A 17526-nucleotide genomic window follows, 5' to 3' on the forward strand; every position below is an offset into this window, starting at 1 on the left:
AGGTTGAGGGCATTGTTATCAGGTTTTAGTCTGCATGAACGAAAGAAGTATGTCTGGCCCTTACTTCTTTCTTCATCATCCCCTCTACGGGGAAGCAGCATCCTGGTCTCTGCATAGCTGACCTCGAACCTCTGCAGGTAAACCATGCTTCCTTGTGTTCCGAGTATTGAGTCAATACTGTCGCGTCCCCCATACCCTGACGAGGTGGTATTGGGAACGTCCTAACCCAGAGTTCCTTCTGGAACTCCAGGTCAACTGCCTAAGACGGGTCACACTTCTTCCTTCACACACAAGCTTACGTAGGCCACATGGTTCCTTGCGGAGCAAGGAACTTGTGAGGTGCAGGGACTCCTTTTCTCGAGTGCGACTCACTCGGATTCTGAGTCCCCGGGTAAAGCCAAAGCCAGTATGGCTGGGGACTTTCCACCCTTCCTAAGGGATAAGTCACCCTTTGTAAATAGCGTGGTTTGTATTTCGGTTACGGAACAAATGACAAATTCGAAGATAATTTGTATTTTTCCTAACCATACAAACCTTAGCTATTTACACATATTTGCCCGCCAGCCCTGTCCCCCAAGACAAGTCCTACCTCTAAGTGAAAGTGAGTATTCACGTGTGTGTGAGGGGGAGGAGGGGTAGCTAGCTACCACTCCCCTACCCCCCCCGCTAACTAGCGCGGGGGGTAATACACCCTCGTTAAATTCTAATGGCTCGCCATTTCAGCTACGCTAAAAGTAATAACCCTTTGTAAATAGCTAAGGTTTGTATGGTTAGGAAAAATACAAATTATCTTCGAATTTGTCATATTTGGTCAGTATAACTTCTACCTATTCCAAATCCTGCTTGTTCATTTCTCATCTCTCAGCTTTTCATCAATTTTTCTCTCTGTAAGTGTGATGCCTCTGTAATTATTGCAATCAGTCAGATCTTTTTTCTTTTTCCCTTTCCACCATCACTCCTAGCTCCCATTCATCAGGTTTTGCCTCTTCACGCCACATTCTACTAAATAATCTTCTGGGGTCACTTCATTTTTGGCCAATATCAACTCAGCAGTTATTTCCATAGTATCCAGGGGCTTTCCATCTTTCTTGATAGAATGCATGAAATATCACGAGGTTGGGCTCAAGATAAATTGAAGAAAGACAGAGATGATGAGAACGGAATATTTAATGGAAAATTAAATATCATAGGAAGGAGAAAGGATTAATGAGGTAAAATTAGTTGGAAAAGCCAGATGCTATAAGCCCAAGGGCTCCAACAGGGAAAAATAGCCAGTGAGGAAAGGAAATAAGGAAATAAATAAACGATATAAGAAGTAATAAACAATTAAGAAAATATTTTAAAAACAATAACAACATTTGACACAGGCCTAATGTGCTTCTCAAAAGTAAATTTTTCTGTCTTGAGAATCACACCTAAAATTTTAAAAGTCATACAGAGTTAAAGAAACAAAATTAATGCTGAGATCCAGATCTTTAGAATTTGAATTTAATGAAAGACAAAAAAGCAAATCAGACAAAGGGCTAGGTTAAGTAAAATTTGGAAATCAAATTGCCTGAAATTACATATAAAAATCAGACTATACATCAGTTTAGTGAGATCAGTGTTACTGTATGGACATGAGTTGTGGTATGACAATGAAAAAATATCCAACAGATTTTGTTGATTTGAGAACAAAGCCCTTTGAAGAATATTTTGAGTGTAATGGCAGGACAGGATTAGAAATGAAACTATAAGAAATTACTTGTGCCATATGTGGATGAGATCATGGTGAGGGGTAGATGGAGATGGTTTGGGCATGCTCTTCACACTCCCCAAGAGGTTAGTTCACCAAACTTTCAACTGGGCTCCACAAGGCACTAGAAGAGTTGGAAGACCCAGGCCTACATGGCTGAGGACTATGAAGCATGAAGTGGGAGATGATGAATGGAGAAGTATTGATTTAAAAGCTCAGAATAGAGACCCACGAGTGGCAAAATCTAACTGAGGCCCTTTGGTGGCAGTCATGTGGGAGTACGGACAGTATAATATGTAAGCAACAGGTGTAATGGTGTTACCATATACTTAGTTGGAGTACCATTACTAGACACAGAATGCAATTTTCAAGTTATGCATTGTTTGTGTACAGTTGTTTCATGTTTTAGTAAAAAATTAATATTTACCAAATGTTAGAGTAATGTTGACTTGGCAACACTTGTTAGTTTTTGGATAATATATACCGAACTGTACTACATTCAAATAAACACAGTAGTCTTACAGCTACTGTATAGGATAAAGAACTTCCTTTGTATTGTCATCGCTATTTGTACTATAGATTTACCAGATATCTTTTGTTTTATTTTTGGGAAATTTTAAGTCTTATCTTATAAACCCAAATATTCTAAATACTGTATATTCTTTCAATTCAAATCTGTTTTACTTTTTTTTTTAAGATTATAGTTTGCTGATTTTATCGTACTGTACCATGAAATCTAGACTTTCAGAAAAAAAATTCCCTTAAACACATATCCAGTTTTCAAGTGCTGTAAACTGTATGTATAAATCATGTACTCGAAGGAATGTCCCTGTTGTAATTTCCTAAATGTTTTTTTTCTAACTTGAAGGAGGAGGATGAAGAAGAGGCTGTAGGCCCTGCCAAAGTTCAAACAAGTTTCACTGTGAAAATGAATAAGTTTGATGCTGCTAAGAAGGTTGCTGTCATTAAAGAAGTTAAGGCACTTCTGGAAGGCTTTAATCTTGTACAGGTATGTGTATACAGTACTGTATTTGTGACATTCTAAAAACATTGTGCGTTCATATGTATCAATACTTTGTATCCAAGCTTTAGTTAACTTCAAATAAAAATCTCACAAGGAGAGATGTTAACAATTTAGAATGTATGCACCCATCAGTGAGGTTTGAAAATAAAGAGAAACATTGTACAGGTAATTTGGATATTGGCATGGGCACATTCTCCCTTGAAATGGTAAAAATTATATTTTAATTATAAAATAAATTTTTGAATATACTTACCCGGTGAATATATAATAGCTGCAACTCTGCGGCTCGACAGAAAACACACTAAAAAAAAACTCGCGAGCGATCGCTATGAAGGTTGCGGGTGTGCCCACCAGCGCCAACTGTCGGCCAGATACCACTCTTATGTAAACAAAACCTTCAATTCTTCTCTTCCCGCTGTGTCTCTATTGGGGAGGAAGGGAGGGTCATTTAATTTATATATTCACCGGGTAAGTATATTCAAAAATTTATTTTATAATTAAAATATCATTTTCAATATTAAACTTACCCGATAATCATGTAGCTGTCAACTCCGTTGCCCGACAGAATTCTACGGAAGGGATACGCCAGCGATCACTATACTAGAAGGGGGTGTACTCACCAGCGCCACCTGTGGCCAGGTACTGCAGTACTTCTTGTTGACACCACCTCAATTTTTCCTCTGTCGTGCTTCCGGCAAGATCTATATGGATACGCTTATAATTTTGGAGTCTTGTTCACGGTTTTTGGTGAAGTATTGCTCTAAGATTTCAGCTTTCGCTATACTGGAAACTTGTCTATTAGCTTAGATAGCTTTTATATTGATTTGATTAATGGTTAACGATCTTTTGCTTTATTTGGAATCCCCCTTGACTAGCTCTTTGATTCAAGATGTCCGACCTTGCTCAAGCTCCTCCCCAAAGACGATGTAGGACTTGTATTAGGCGTATTCCGAAGGCCTCGGTTGATCCTCACACCGCTTGTTCCGACTGTAGGGGAAAATCCTGTCAGTTGGAAGATCGATGTGAGGAATGCGCCGGACTTTCGGAACTTGATTTTGTTCGATTCCTTAAGTATACCACTAAGTTAGAGAGAGAGAGAGTTAGGAGGAGTTCGGCTCGCTCTTCGCTTTATTCCTCACCCCATGATCCTCAACCTTTTCCTCCCCCTGTAGTGGCTACCCCCGAACCTACTATTTGTGCTCAGCCTGATATGTCTGATGTTTTACGTGCCATTCAGGCTTTAGGTGATAAAGTGGAATCGGTAGTGAGTGACCACAAGTTCCTCTTGGCGGACGTCAAGGAACTTAAGGTGAAAAGTGCAGTGGGAAGTGGTAGTGCCAGTGCTGTGCCGAGTGCTAGTGTCAGTGTCAGTGTTGTGCGTGAGGGTACTTCTGTGCGTGCCAGTCGTCCTCCCAGTCCGGGACCTCTTGCAAGCTCCCAAGCCCAGGGGAGAAGCAATGTCGAAGGGCAAAAGGGTTCGGCAGGCCTTGATCGGCGCACAGAAGTATCCTCGGTGGTTGCGGGCGTATCTTACAGAGATCGTCACTCCCACTCTCAGACGATTGAGCCTTTATTTTCCTCGTCTGCAGAAGAATTTTCGGGGAGAAAACGCTGGACTCAGGTCTCAAGACCTCTTAAACGTAAAGTCCAGACCTCACGAGTTCAACAACCCGGATGCAGTCATTGGGTTAGCTCTGACTCGCCGCAGTCATCAGGTGACTGCACACCTCCTAAGAGAGGTAAGGCGATGCCTCAACAGACCTCATCTTCTGTTAAGGCTTTGCCTCAACAGACCTCATCGTCTGTTGATCCCAAGATGGCTTTGCTGCAGTCCATGCAGTCGCAGCTTGCGGTCTTAATGCGTGAGTTTCAGGCAGAGAAGGTTACACCTCCTCCTGCGAGCGCTCCTCCTCACCGCAGTCCAGTCTGCCAGACGTACGAAGTTGAGGTTCCTCAAGCTACCTCCATGCGTGAGCTACCGCGTTGGGAGTTGCCAGTTACCAGCGTTGTGCAGCAACCTCCACCTTCCTTAAGGCAGGAATCTCTTACCACGCGACAACCTCCTCAACAATGGGGACAGGAGTCTTATGCCTTACAACCTCCTCTTCCTTTGAGGCAAGAGTTTCTTGCAGTAAGACCATCCTCGAGGCAGCAACCTCTTGAGGTACGACAACCTCTCCCATCCTTGAGACAGTCACCTCAGCTCTCGCAGCTGCTACCTCCACTTTCCTCAAGGCGAGAACCTCAACTCTTGAGGCAAGCACCTCAAGAACCTCAACTCGTGAGACAAGAACCTGCTACTGCGCAACCACCTCAACCCTTGAAGCAAGCGCAACTCTTGAGACAGGAACCTCATGCAATGAGTCAGCCGCCTCAACGCATGCACCTACCACCTTCTCCTCTACTTGACCAGTCTTTGCAGCCTGAACCTCAGGTTTTTATACAGTCGCCTCTCACCACACTTGCTCCTCAACCCTCCGCAGCTCCTCCTTCATCCCAGCCTCATGACTTTGTCTTTACCAGCCCTCATCCTCTTCAACAGAGACTTGAGGATGAGACCGCAAGTGTTTATGCACCCGCTTGTCAGGATTCTGCTGTTCAGCACACCGCTGTAACTTTACCTCTCGCTTCTCAACACTCAGGTGATGAGGTTTCTGAGGAGGAAGCTGCGCATCTAGATGATCCCTCTTCGGACGTGGAGGAACCCAAGTCGTTACCACCCTCCATTGACTTTCGCAAGGTCCTGGCTCTTTTCAGAGAGGTTTACCCGGATCATTTTGTTTCTGCTACCCCTCGCTCTCCTCCATCTGAGTTTTCTCTAGGCATGCAACCTGTTAAGTCGGCCTACACTAAGCTCGTCTTTGCTAGATCCTCTAAGAGAGCTTTAAGAATGTTAGGGGATTGGTTGCAGTCCAAACAGCAACTAGGGAAGACTTCATTTATGTTTCCTCCTACTAAGCTGACTTCTAAGGCGGGCGTATGGTATGCCACAGGAGAGGAACCAGGCTTGGGAATCCCTGCCTCTGCCCAGGCTGACTTCTCAAGTTTGGTTGACTCTCCACGTAGATCGGCTATGAGGCGCTCTAAGGTCTGCTGGACCTTTTCTGACTTAGACCACTTCTTAAAGGGTGTCTTTCGCGCCTTTGAGATTTTCAATTTTCTCGACTGGTGCCTGGGGGCCTTGAGCAAGAAGACTGCCCCTGCTGACAAGGACTCGGCCATGCTTATAATGTCCTGTATGGATAAAGCAATTCGCGATGGGTCCGGCGAACTTGCCTCAATGTTTGTTTCAGGAGTACTCAAGAAAAGGGAACAACTTTGCACTTTCCTTTCCACTGGTATCACCTCTTGTCAAAGGTCTCAGTTACTTTTTGCTCCGCTTTCTAAGTTCCTGTTCCCTGAGGAGCTTATCAAGGAATTGTCTGCGGCCCTTATTCAGAAGGACACTCATGACCTTGTGGCCTCTTCAGCTCGTAAGGCTAAGGTTGCTCCTTCAGTTCCTAGAACTTACCGCACCCCAGTGGCCGATACTCCTGCTACAAGATTTATTCCGCCCTTTCGTGGCAGAGCCCCCAGCCGAGGAAGTACCCGTCCAGACTCTTTCAGGGGCAGGTCCAAGAAAGGTCCCAAGACTTCGAAAGGCAAACACTGACTCTCCTCCTCTCCAGACAGCAGTAGGAGCCAGACTCAAGATCTTCTGGCAAGCTTGGGAAAGAAGAGGTGCAGACGCCCAGTCTGTCAAGTGGCTAAGGGAGGGTTACAGGATACCATTCTGCCGCAATCCCCCTCTGACCACTTCTCCCATCAACCTCTCTCCCAACTACAAGGAAAAGGACAAGAGGCTAGCGTTACACCAGGAGGTGTCGCTCCTGTTACAGAAGAAGGCAGTGGTGATAGTCCGGGACCATCAATCCCCGGGCTTCTACAACCGTCTCTTTCTGGTGGCCAAGAAGACAGGAGGTTGGAGACCGGTGCTGGACGTCAGTGCGCTCAATGCTTATGTCACCAAGCAGACGTTCACTATGGAGACGACGAAGTCGGTCCTAGCAGCGGTCAGGCAGGAGGACTGGATGGTCTCGTTGGATCTGAAAGACGCTTACTTTCACGTTCCTATTCATCCAGACTCCCAACCTTTCCTGAGATTCGTTTTTGGAAAGGTTGTGTACCAATTCCAAGCCCTGTGTTTTGGCCTAAGCACAGCGCCTATGGTGTTTACGCGTCTGATGAGGAATATTGCAAAATTCCTCCACTTAGCGGACATCAGAGCCTCCCTTTATTTAGACGACTGGCTGTTAAGAGCCCCCACAAGTCGTCGCTGTCTGGAGAGTCTCAACTGGACTTTGGACTTGATCAAGGAACTGGGTCTTTTGGTCAACTTAGAAAAGTCCCAGCTCATTCCCTCCCAATCCATCGTTTACCTGGGAATGGAGATTCGGAGTCAAGCTTTTCGGGCTTTTCCATCGGCCCCAAGAATCAGCCAAGCCCTAGAGTGCATTCTGAGCATGCTGAAGAGGAACAGTTGCTCGGTGAGACAGTGGATGAGTCTAACAGGGACCCTGTCATCGTTAGCCCTGTTCATCGAGTTAGGGAGACTCCACCTCCGCCCTCTCCAATTCCATCTAGCAGCTCACTGGGACAAGGATTTGACGCTCGAAGCGGTCTCTATTCCTGTCACCAAAGAGATGAAGACTACTCTCATGTGGTGGAAGACCAACATCCTTCTCAAGGAGGGTCTATCGTTAGCGATTCAGACCCCCAATCTTCATCTCTTTTCGGACGCATCAGACTCGGGCTGGGGCGCGACCTTGGACGGACAGGAATGCTCGGGAACATGGAACAAGGAACAGGAAACGCTTCACATCAACTGCAAGGAGCTGCTGGCAGTTCATCTGGCCTTAATGAACTTCAAGTCCCTCCTGCTAGACAAGGTGGTGGAGGTGAACTCCGACAACACCACAGCCTTGGCTTACATCTCCAAGCAGGGAGGGACCCATTCGAGGAAGCTGTACAAGATAGCAAGGGACCTCCTCATTTGGTCAAGAAGTCTAAACCTCACACTGGTAACGAGGTTCATTCAGGGCAATATGAACGTCTCAGCAGATCGCCTCAGCAGGAAAGATCAAGTCATCCCCACGGAATGGACCCTTCACAAGAGCGTGTGCAACAGACTTTGGACCTTGTGGGGTCAGCCAACGATAGATCTGTTCGCCACCTCCATGACCAAGAGGCTTCCTTTGTACTGTTCCCCAGTTCCAGACCCAGCAGCAGTTCACGTGGATGCTTTTCTGCTGGATTGGTCCCATCTCGACCTATATGCATTCCCGCCGTTCAAGATCATCAACAGAGTCATTCAGAAGTTCGTCTCTCACGAAGGGACACGGCTGACGCTGGTTGCTCCCCTTTGGCCTGCAAGAGAATGGTTCACAGAGGTACTACAATGGCTGGTCGACGTTCCCAGGACTCTCCCTCTAAGAGTGGACCTTCTACGTCAACCTCACGTAAACAAGGTACGCCCAAACCTCCACGCTCTTCGTCTGACTGCCTTCAGACTGTCGAAAGATTCGCTAGAGCTAGAGGCTTTTCGAAGGAGGCAGCCAGAGCGATTGCCAGAGCAAGGAGGATATCCACTCGTAGAGTCTACCAATCCAAGTGGGAAGTCTTCCGAAGCTGGTGCAGAGCCAATGCAGTTTCCTCTACCAATACCTCTGTAACCCAAGTTGCTGACTTCCTGTTACATCTTAGGAATGTTAGATCTCTTTCGGCTCCTACGATTAAAGGGTACAGAAGTATGTTGGCTTCAGTTCTCCGCCACAGAGGTTTGGATCTTTCCTCCAACAAGGACCTACAAGACATCCTTAAATCTTTCGAGACTTCTAAAGAACGTCGTTTGTCCACTCCAGGCTGGAATCTAGACGTAGTCTTAAGGTTCCTTATGTCTCCTAGGTTCGAACCTCTCCAGTCAGCTTCCTTCAAAGACCTTACTCTCAAAACTCTTTTCCTCGTCTGCCTTGCGACAGCTAAAAGAGTTAGTGAGGTTCACGCCTTCAGCAAGAACATAGGATTTACATCCGAATCAGCAACATGTTCTTTACAGCTCGGATTTTTAGCTAAAAATGAACTTCCTTCACGTCCTTGGCCTAGATCGTTCGAAATTCCTAGCCTTTCCAACATGGTGGGTAACGAGCTAGAGAGAGTTCTTTGCCCTGTCAGAGCTCTGAAATACTATCTTAATAGGTCAAAACCTATACGAGGACAGTCAGAGGCCTTATGGTGTGCCATCAAGAAACCTTCGATGCCTATGTCCAAAAACGCAGTTTCGTATTATATAAGGCTTCTGATTAGAGAAGCTCATTCTCACATGAAGGATGAAGACCTTGCTTTGCTGAAGGTAAGGACCCACGAAGTGAGAGCTGTAGCCACTTCGATGGCCTTTAAACAGAACCGTTCTCTGCAGAGTATTATGGATGCAACTTATTGGAGGAGCAAGTCAGTGTTTGCATCATTTTATCTCAAAGACGTCCAGTCTCTTTACGAGAACTGCTACACCCTGGGACCATTCGTAGCAGCGAGTGCAGTAGTAGGTGAGGGCTCAGCCACTACATTCCCTTAATCCCATAACCTTTTTAACCTTTCTCTTGAATGCTTTTATTGTTGTTTTTTGGGTTGTTACGGTAGGCTAAGAAGCCTTCCGCATCCTGTTTGATTTGGCGGGTGGTCAATTCGTTCTTGAGAAGCGCCTAGGTTAGAGGTTGTGTAGAGGTCCTTTAGTATGGGTTGCAGCCCTTTATACTTCAGCACCTTAGGGTTGTTCAGCCTCCTAAGAGGAACGCTGCGCTCAGTAAGGAAGACGAACTTATTAAAGGCAGAGTAATGGTTCAAGTCGACTTCCTTACCAGGTACTTATAATTTCATTGTTATTTTGAATAACTGATAATATGAAATACGGGATACTTAGCTTACTGATATTCATGTATACTGGTTTTCACCCACCTCCCTGGGTGTGAATCAGCTACATGATTATCGGGTAAGTTTAATATTGAAAAATGTTATTTTCATTAGTAAAATAAATTTTTGAATATACTTACCCGATAATCATGATTTAATTGACCCACCCTTCCTCCCCATAGAGAACCAGTGGACCGAGGAAAAATTGAGGTGGTGTCAACAAGAAGTACTGCAGTACCTGGCCACAGGTGGCGCTGGTGAGTACACCCCCTTCTAGTATAGTGATCGCTGGCGTATCCCTTCCGTAGAATTCTGTCGGGCAACGGAGTTGACAGCTACATGATTATCGGGTAAGTATATTCAAAAATTTATTTTACTAATGAAAATAACATTTTTTAAATATTCAACTTAGCCGGTGAATATATAATAGCTGATTCACACCCAAGGCGGTGGGTAGAGACCAGAGTTAATTATGTTTACAGCGTATAAGCTAAGAGTTTTCAATATTAAACTTACCCGATAATCATGTAGCTGTCAACTCCGTTGCCCGACAGAATTCTATGGAGGGATACGCCAGCTATCACAATACTAGAAGGGGGTGTAATTACCAGCGCCACCTGTGGCCAGGTACTCAAGTACTTCTTGTTGACACCTCCTCAATTATTCCTCTGTCGTGCTTCCGGCAAGACGTTCTGGGATACGCTTATGTTCTTGGAGTATTTTCACGACTTTGGTGAAGTATTTCTCTTTGATTTCGGCTGTCGCTTTACTGGAAACTTCTATATTAGCTTAGTTAGCTTTTGGAATTAATTTGATTAATTATGGTGACGAGAGAGTATGAACTCTCGTTCACCTTTCAATGGCCGACCCTTCCCTTAGACGGAAGTGTTGGTGTCTAAGAGAGTATAGACTCTCTTTCTTAATTTTGCTTAACAAAAGTTATAGATTTATTTTATATCTCTCCGCCTCTTATAGGCCTCTTCGATTAACTTCCTTCTATTATAAACTCATTAAAATTAATTTTTATATTTGTTTATATTCGACCTTCCTAATAGTAGGCGGTCTTTTACCGAAGTTAATAAACTTTGAGCCCGTCATTTCGGTTTTACCTGTTAACATATTATGCTATTTCCACCACAGAGTTTGAAAGATTTTCTTTGACAGTCTCGTACTGTTTTCAAAGTTGAACTAACGTTTTGTTTTGTCTCTGCAGTTGTTGACGTTCAGAACGTTCAACTTGCACTCTATCGTTACGATAGAGAAAGAATGTTCACGGTTTCACGTTGCAGTAAGAGTAACCGTGTCTAGCGTTTTGTTCTTTCTTTCTTAACTTAATGGTTTTGATCCTAATAAAGGAACTTTTCAGTTTTTTCCTTTAACAATAATATGTTTTAACGATATATATGATTGGGCTCTTCTCTCAGGTTCTAAGTAGAGAGAGAGAGAGAGAGAGAGAGAGATAGAGACGGAGGGAGAAAGAGGATAAACGTTTCATTCAAGCCTGCCAGGCGTGCGAGTAACGTCGTTATCGTTTTTTGCTCTTCTCCCTAGTCTCTTTAGGGGAAGAAACTAAACGTTTCTAGAGTGATCTAGTGTTTAGTCTCTTTCCAACCACTGAATTATCTTTCATTAGATTTTTCTGTTACATTGTAATTCTGTTTTCGCAATTACTAACTTTGAGAAAGGATAGAATTGCGTATTTCAGGTACAAACCACTTAAAGTTTCGAGTTCAGTGAAATAAGTGCAAACAGAAATCAAAGTGTTAAGTGATTAGTGCGTGAGGGTACTTTTGTGCGCGCCAGTCGTCCTCCCAGTCCGGGACCTCTTGCAAGCTCCCAAGCCCAGGGGAGAAGCAATGTCGAAGGGCATAAGGGTTCAGCAGGCCTTGATCGGCGCACAGAAGTATTCTCGGTGGTTGTGGGCGTGTCTTACCGAGACCGTCACTCCCACCCGCAGACGATTGAGCCCTTATTTTGCTCGTCTGCAGAAGAGATTAGGGGAGAAAATAAAGGCAGAGTAACGCTGGTCTCAGGTCTCAAGACCTCTTAAACGTTAAGTCCAGACCTATGCCAGACGTACGAAGTTAAAGTTCACAACCCGAATGCAGTCATTGGGTTAGCTCTGACTCTCCTCAGTCATTAGTTGATTACACTCCGCCTAAGAGGAGTAAGGTTCTGCCACAACAGAGCTCTGCTGTTAAGGCTTTACCTCAGCAGAACTTAGTGTCTGCCGACCCCAAGTTAACTCTACTGCAGTCCATACAGTCACAACTTTCGGTCTTGATGCGTGAGTGTCGGGCTGAGAGTGTTGCGCCTCCGCCTCCGCCTACACTCCCCCCCGCCTATGATCGCTCCGCCTGGTCACAGTACCTCCTGCCAGGCGTACGATGTTGTGAACTCTTCTACAGTCCATGCAAGCACAGCTTTCGGACTTGATGCGTGAGTGTCGGGCTGAGAGTGTTGCTCCTCCGCCTCCACCTACACTCCCTCCACCTACACTCGCTCCGCCTGATCACAGTACCATCTGCCAGGCGTACGATGTTGTGGACTCTACTACAGTCCATGCAAGCACAGCTTTCGGACTTGATGCGTGAGTGTCGGGCTGAGAGTGTTGCTCCTCCGCCTCCGCCTACACTCCCTCCACCTACACTCGCTCCGCCTGATCACAGTACCATCTGCCAGGCGTACGATGTTGTGGACTCTACTACAGTCCATGCAAGCACAGCTTTCGGACTTGATGCGTGAGTGTCGGGCTGAGAGTGTTGCTCCTCCGCCTCCGCCTACACTCCCTCCACCTACACTCGCTCCGCCTGATCGCAGTACCACCTGCCAGCAGTTCCACCTGCCAGGCGTACGATGTTGAGCCACGTGCTGAGTTTGCTGTTCCCTGTGGTGTTCAGCCTCCGCCTTCCTTAAGGCAACCTTTACATTGGGATCAGGAGGATTATACCTCTCTTCCTCCGCCTCCACTTGCTGCTCCACCAGTGATGCAACACTCGGTTGAGGTACAACAACCTCTCCCGTCCATGAGTCAGTCTCCTCAGCTCTTGCTGCAGCGAGCTCAACCCTCCACAAGGCAAGCACCACAACACCTTAGCCTTGCGCCTCAGGAGCCTCAGCTTGCGAGACATTTACCTTGTTCTGCGCAGCCTCTTCCTCATCGCGCTCCACCCACACCACAGGAACTGGAACTTGCTACTCCGCTTCCGCCAACCGCTCAGCAAGCGCAACCCTTGGGTTCAACCACTCATGCTAGGAGTCAGCCTCCTCCACCCATGCGCCTTCCTTCTGCTTGTCTTTTATTCAGCCTTTGCAGACTGAGCCTCAGGTGTTCCCTCATCGGAGTCTTGAAGAGGAAACCACAACTATTGTTGTTCCAGCTCGTTCTGACTCTGCTGTTCAGCATACCTTACCTCCATTTTCATACCATGGTTTAAACCCCATGCAAGCATGCATAAAGCACTCTAGCACTGGTCATGGAATTTCTGAGAAATGTTAAACGCCATGCACACGCTCTGCTTTCCTTACAGCAGGCTCTGCTTATTACATGCTCAGCATTCAGCATGCTCTGCATTCAGCATGCTCTGCATACAACATGCTCTGCATACAGCATGCTCTGCATTCAGCATGCTCTGCATTCAACATGCTCTACATACAGCATGCTCTGCATACAGCATACTCTGCATACATCATGCTCTGCATACCTTACCGCATGCTTCTCAACACATCTTGGGTTGTTGCCAACTCACTAGACTGTCAAGCAGTTTCATAACGTTGCCTTCTAGTCTGCTGCTTTTGCACCAGTGAACCCTCACTCAGAGAACTTAGCTTTTCTAGGATAAGGTCCCTGTAGATGAGAAAGTTCTTTTCTCCCTCCTTCTGATATTCCCTTGAGGACTCTGTCATTTGGAGGGAGCCTTTAGCTGCATAACCTCTTATGGACTTTTATTTAAGCATAACATGCTTACAGGGAAGGTAATGGTTCCACTTCAGCCGCTAATCCCGTCTGTTACCACACCTGCTCCCATAGACCTTGAGCTGTGTTGCATGACATGCAGTCCAAGCTTAGTCCTTGTTAGAGGATTTTTTGTTTACGGAGTCAATGTGTCACGGGGAAGACGTTCAACAACCAACAGAAGGGACTTGTTGTGACGCAGTGCGGCAACCTCAGCAACCCGTTAAGGAGTTGTCTGTACGACCCAGACAGTCTAGACAGATTCGGGTTGTCACTGTACTTCCTCGCTTGCCCATGATTGACAGTTTACAGACTGTGCAGCAGTATCATGATCTTGTGTCCGGCTCCGTCAGACGACTGGCTTTTAAGAGCTCCCACAAGTCGTCGCTGTCTGGAGATTTTCAAATGGACTATGGATCTGACCAAGGAACTGGGCCTCCTGGTCAATTTTGAGGAGTCTCAGCTCGTTCCACCCCAGACCATTGTCTCCTTGGGTATGGATCTTCAGAGTCAAGCTTTTCGGACTTGTCCGTCGGCCCCAAGGATCTTCCAAGCCCTAGAATGCATCCAGAGCATGCTGAGAAGGAACCGATGCTTAGTCAGGCAGTGGATGAGTCTAACAGGGACACTTTCATCGCTGGCCCTGTTCATCGAGTTAGGGAGACTCCACCTCCGCCCCCTTCAGTATCATCTAGCTGCTCACTGGATAAAGGACATGACGCTAGAGACGGGCTCAGTTCCTGTTTCCGAAGAGATGAGGTCTACTCTAACGTGGTGGAAGAACAGCATTCTTCTCAAGGAAGGTCTACCATTGGCTGTTCAGACCCCCGACCACCGTCTCTTCTCGGACGCATCGGACACGGGCTGGGGTGCGACACTGGACGGACAGGAATGCTCGGGAACATGGAATCAGGAGCAAAGGACACTTCACTTCTATTGCAAGGAGTTGTTGGCAGTTCATCTGGCCTTGATAAACTTCAAGTCCCTCCAGCTTAACAAGGTGGTGGAGGTGAACTCCGACTACACCACAGCCTTGGCTTACATCTCCAAGCAGGGAGGGACTCATTCGAGGAAGTTGTTCGAGATCGCAAGGGACCTCCTCATTTGGTCAAAAGATCGAAAGCTCACGCTGGTAACGAGGCTCATTCAGGGCGATATGAATGTCATGGCAGATCGCCTCAGCCGGAAGGGTCAGGTCTTCCCCACAGAGTGGACCCTTCACAAGAATGTTTGCAGCAGACTTTGGGCCCTGTGGGGTCAGCCAACCATAGATCTATTCGCTACCTCGATGACCAAGAGGCTCCTCTTGTATTGTTCTCCGATTCCAGACCCAGCAGCAGTTCGCGTGGATGCCTTTCTGCTGGATTGGTCCCATCTCGACCTGTATGCATTCCCGCCGTTCAAGATTGTCAACAGGGTACTTCAGAAGTTCGCCTCTCACAAAGGGACACGGCTGACGTTGGTTGCTCCCCTCTGGCCCGCGAGAGAATGGTTCACCGAGGTACTGCAATGGCTGGTCGACGTTCCCAGGACTCTTCCTCCTAGAGTGGACCTTCTGCGTCAACCTCACGTAAAGAAGGTACACCCAAACCTCCACGCTCTTCGTCTGACTGCCTTCAGACTATCGAAAGACTCTCAAGAGCTAGAGGCTTTTCGAAGGAGGCAGCCAGAGCGATTGCCAGAGCAAGGACGACATCCACTCTCAGAGTCTATCAGTCTTAATGGGAAGTCTTCCGAAGCTGGTGCAAGGCCAATGCAGTTTCCTCAACCAGTACCACTGTAACCCAGATTGCTGACTTCCTGTTACATCTAAGGAACGTAAGATCCCTATCAGCTCCTACGATCAAGGGTTACAGAAGTATGTTGGCAGCGGTTTTCCGCCACAGAGGCTTGGATCTTTCCTCCAACAAAGATCTACAGGACCTCCTTAGGTCTTTTGAGACCTCAAAGGAACGTCGGTTGTCCACTCCAGGCTGGAATCTAGACGTGGTCCTAAGGTTCCTAATGTCATCAGGATTTGAACCGCTCCAATCAGCCTCTTTTAAGGACCTCACATTAAAAACTCTTTTCCTCGTGTGCTTAGCAACAGGTAAAAGAGTAAGTGAGATCCACGCCTTCAGCAGGAACATAGGTTTCACATCTGAAACGGCTACATGTTCCTTGCAGCTCGGTTTTTTGGCTAAAAACGAGCTTCCTTCCCGTCCTTGGCCTAAGTCGTTCGAGATCCCAAGCCTGTCCAACATGGTGGGGAACGAACTGGAGAGAGTACTTTGCCCAGTTAGAGCTCTTAAGTACTATCTAAGAAGGTCAAAACCATTACGAGGACAATCAGAAGCCTTATGGTGTGCTATCAAGAAGCCTTCTCTACCAATGTCTAAGAACTCAGTTTCTTACTACATCAGGCTTCTGATTAGAGAAGCAAATTCTCATCTGAAGGAAGAAGACCTTGCTTTGCTGAAGGTAAGGACACATGAAGTGAGAGCTGTGGCTACTTCAGTGGCCTTCAAACAGAACCGTTCTCTGCAGAGTGTTATGGATGCAACCTATTGGAGAAGCAAGTCAGTGTTCGCATCATTCTATCTCAAAGATGTCCAGTCTCTTTACGAGTACTGCTACACCCTGGGTCCATTCGTAGCAACGAATGCAGTAGTAGGCGAGGGCTCAGCCACTACATTCCCATAATCCCATAACTTTTTAACCTTTCTCTTGAATACTTTTTATGGGTTGTACGGTCGGCTAAGAAGCCTTCCACATCCTTGTTGATTTGGCGGGTGGTCAATTCTTTCTTGAGAAGCGCCAAGGTTAAAGGTTGTGATGAGGTCCTTTAGTATGGGTTGCAGCCCTGTATACTTTAGCACCTTTGAGTTGATTCAGCCTCCCAAGAGGAACGCTGCGCTCAGTAAGGAAGACGATCTTATTAAAGGCAGAGTAACGGTTCAAGTCGACTTCCTTACCAGGTACTTATTATTTCATTGTTATTGTGGATAACTGATTATATGAAATACGGGATACTTAGCTATCCTTTAGTCTTGTACACTGGTTTTTCACCCACCCCCCTGGGTGTGAATCAGCTACATGATTATCGGGTAAGTTTAATATTGAAAAATGTTATTTTTATTAATAAAATAAATTTTTGAATATACTTACCCGATAATCATGATTTAATCGACCCTCCCTTCCTCCCCATAGAGAACCAGTGGACCGAGGAATAATTGAGGAGGTGTCAACAAGAAGTACTTGAGTACCTGGCCACAGGTGGCGCTGGTAATTACACCCCCTTCTAGTATTGTGATAGCTGGCGTATCCCTCCATAGAATTCTGTCGGGCAACGGAGTTGACAGCTACATGATTATCGGGTAAGTATATTCAAAAATTTATTTTATTAATAAAAATAACATTTTTTTTCATTTTGTCAGTTATCAATATAACAAAACCAAAATATATAGGTACCTGGTAAGGAAGTTGACTTAGACGATTACTCTGCCTTGTAAGTCTGTCTTCCTCACGGAGCCCAGCGATCCTCTTAGGATGCTGACAGACTCCCAGGAGCTGAAGTATCAAGGGCTGCAACCCATACAACAGGACCTCATCAAACCCCTAATCTGGGCGCTCTCAAGAAATGACTTTGACCACCCGCCAAATCAATCAGGATGCGAAAGGCTTCTTAGCCTTCCGAACAACCCATAAAACAATATTAAAAACATTTCAAGAGACAGATTAAAAGGATATTGGAATTAGGGAAGTGTAGTGGTAGAACCCTCACCCACTACTGCACTCGCTGCAACGAATGGACCCAGTGTGTAGCAGTCCTCGTAAAGAGTCTGGACATCTTTTAAGTGAAATGACGCGAACACTGACTTGTTTCTC

General features: G+C 46.1%; 1 protein-coding gene across 1 annotated transcript in view; it reads left to right on the plus strand.

Moving 5' to 3' along the window:
- Window positions 1–17526, plus strand: part of mRpL12 (mitochondrial ribosomal protein L12) — a 92898-nt gene that overhangs the window by 60686 nt on the left and 14686 nt on the right. The window contains exon 4 of the mRNA XM_068367372.1: window positions 2604–2744. Coding sequence (XP_068223473.1) covers window positions 2604–2744 — 141 coding nt within the window. The remainder of the gene's footprint in view (window positions 1–2603; window positions 2745–17526) is intronic.

This window comes from Palaemon carinicauda, chromosome 45 (assembly GCF_036898095.1).
Source record: "Palaemon carinicauda isolate YSFRI2023 chromosome 45, ASM3689809v2, whole genome shotgun sequence".
NCBI lineage: Eukaryota > Metazoa > Arthropoda > Malacostraca > Decapoda > Palaemonidae > Palaemon > Palaemon carinicauda.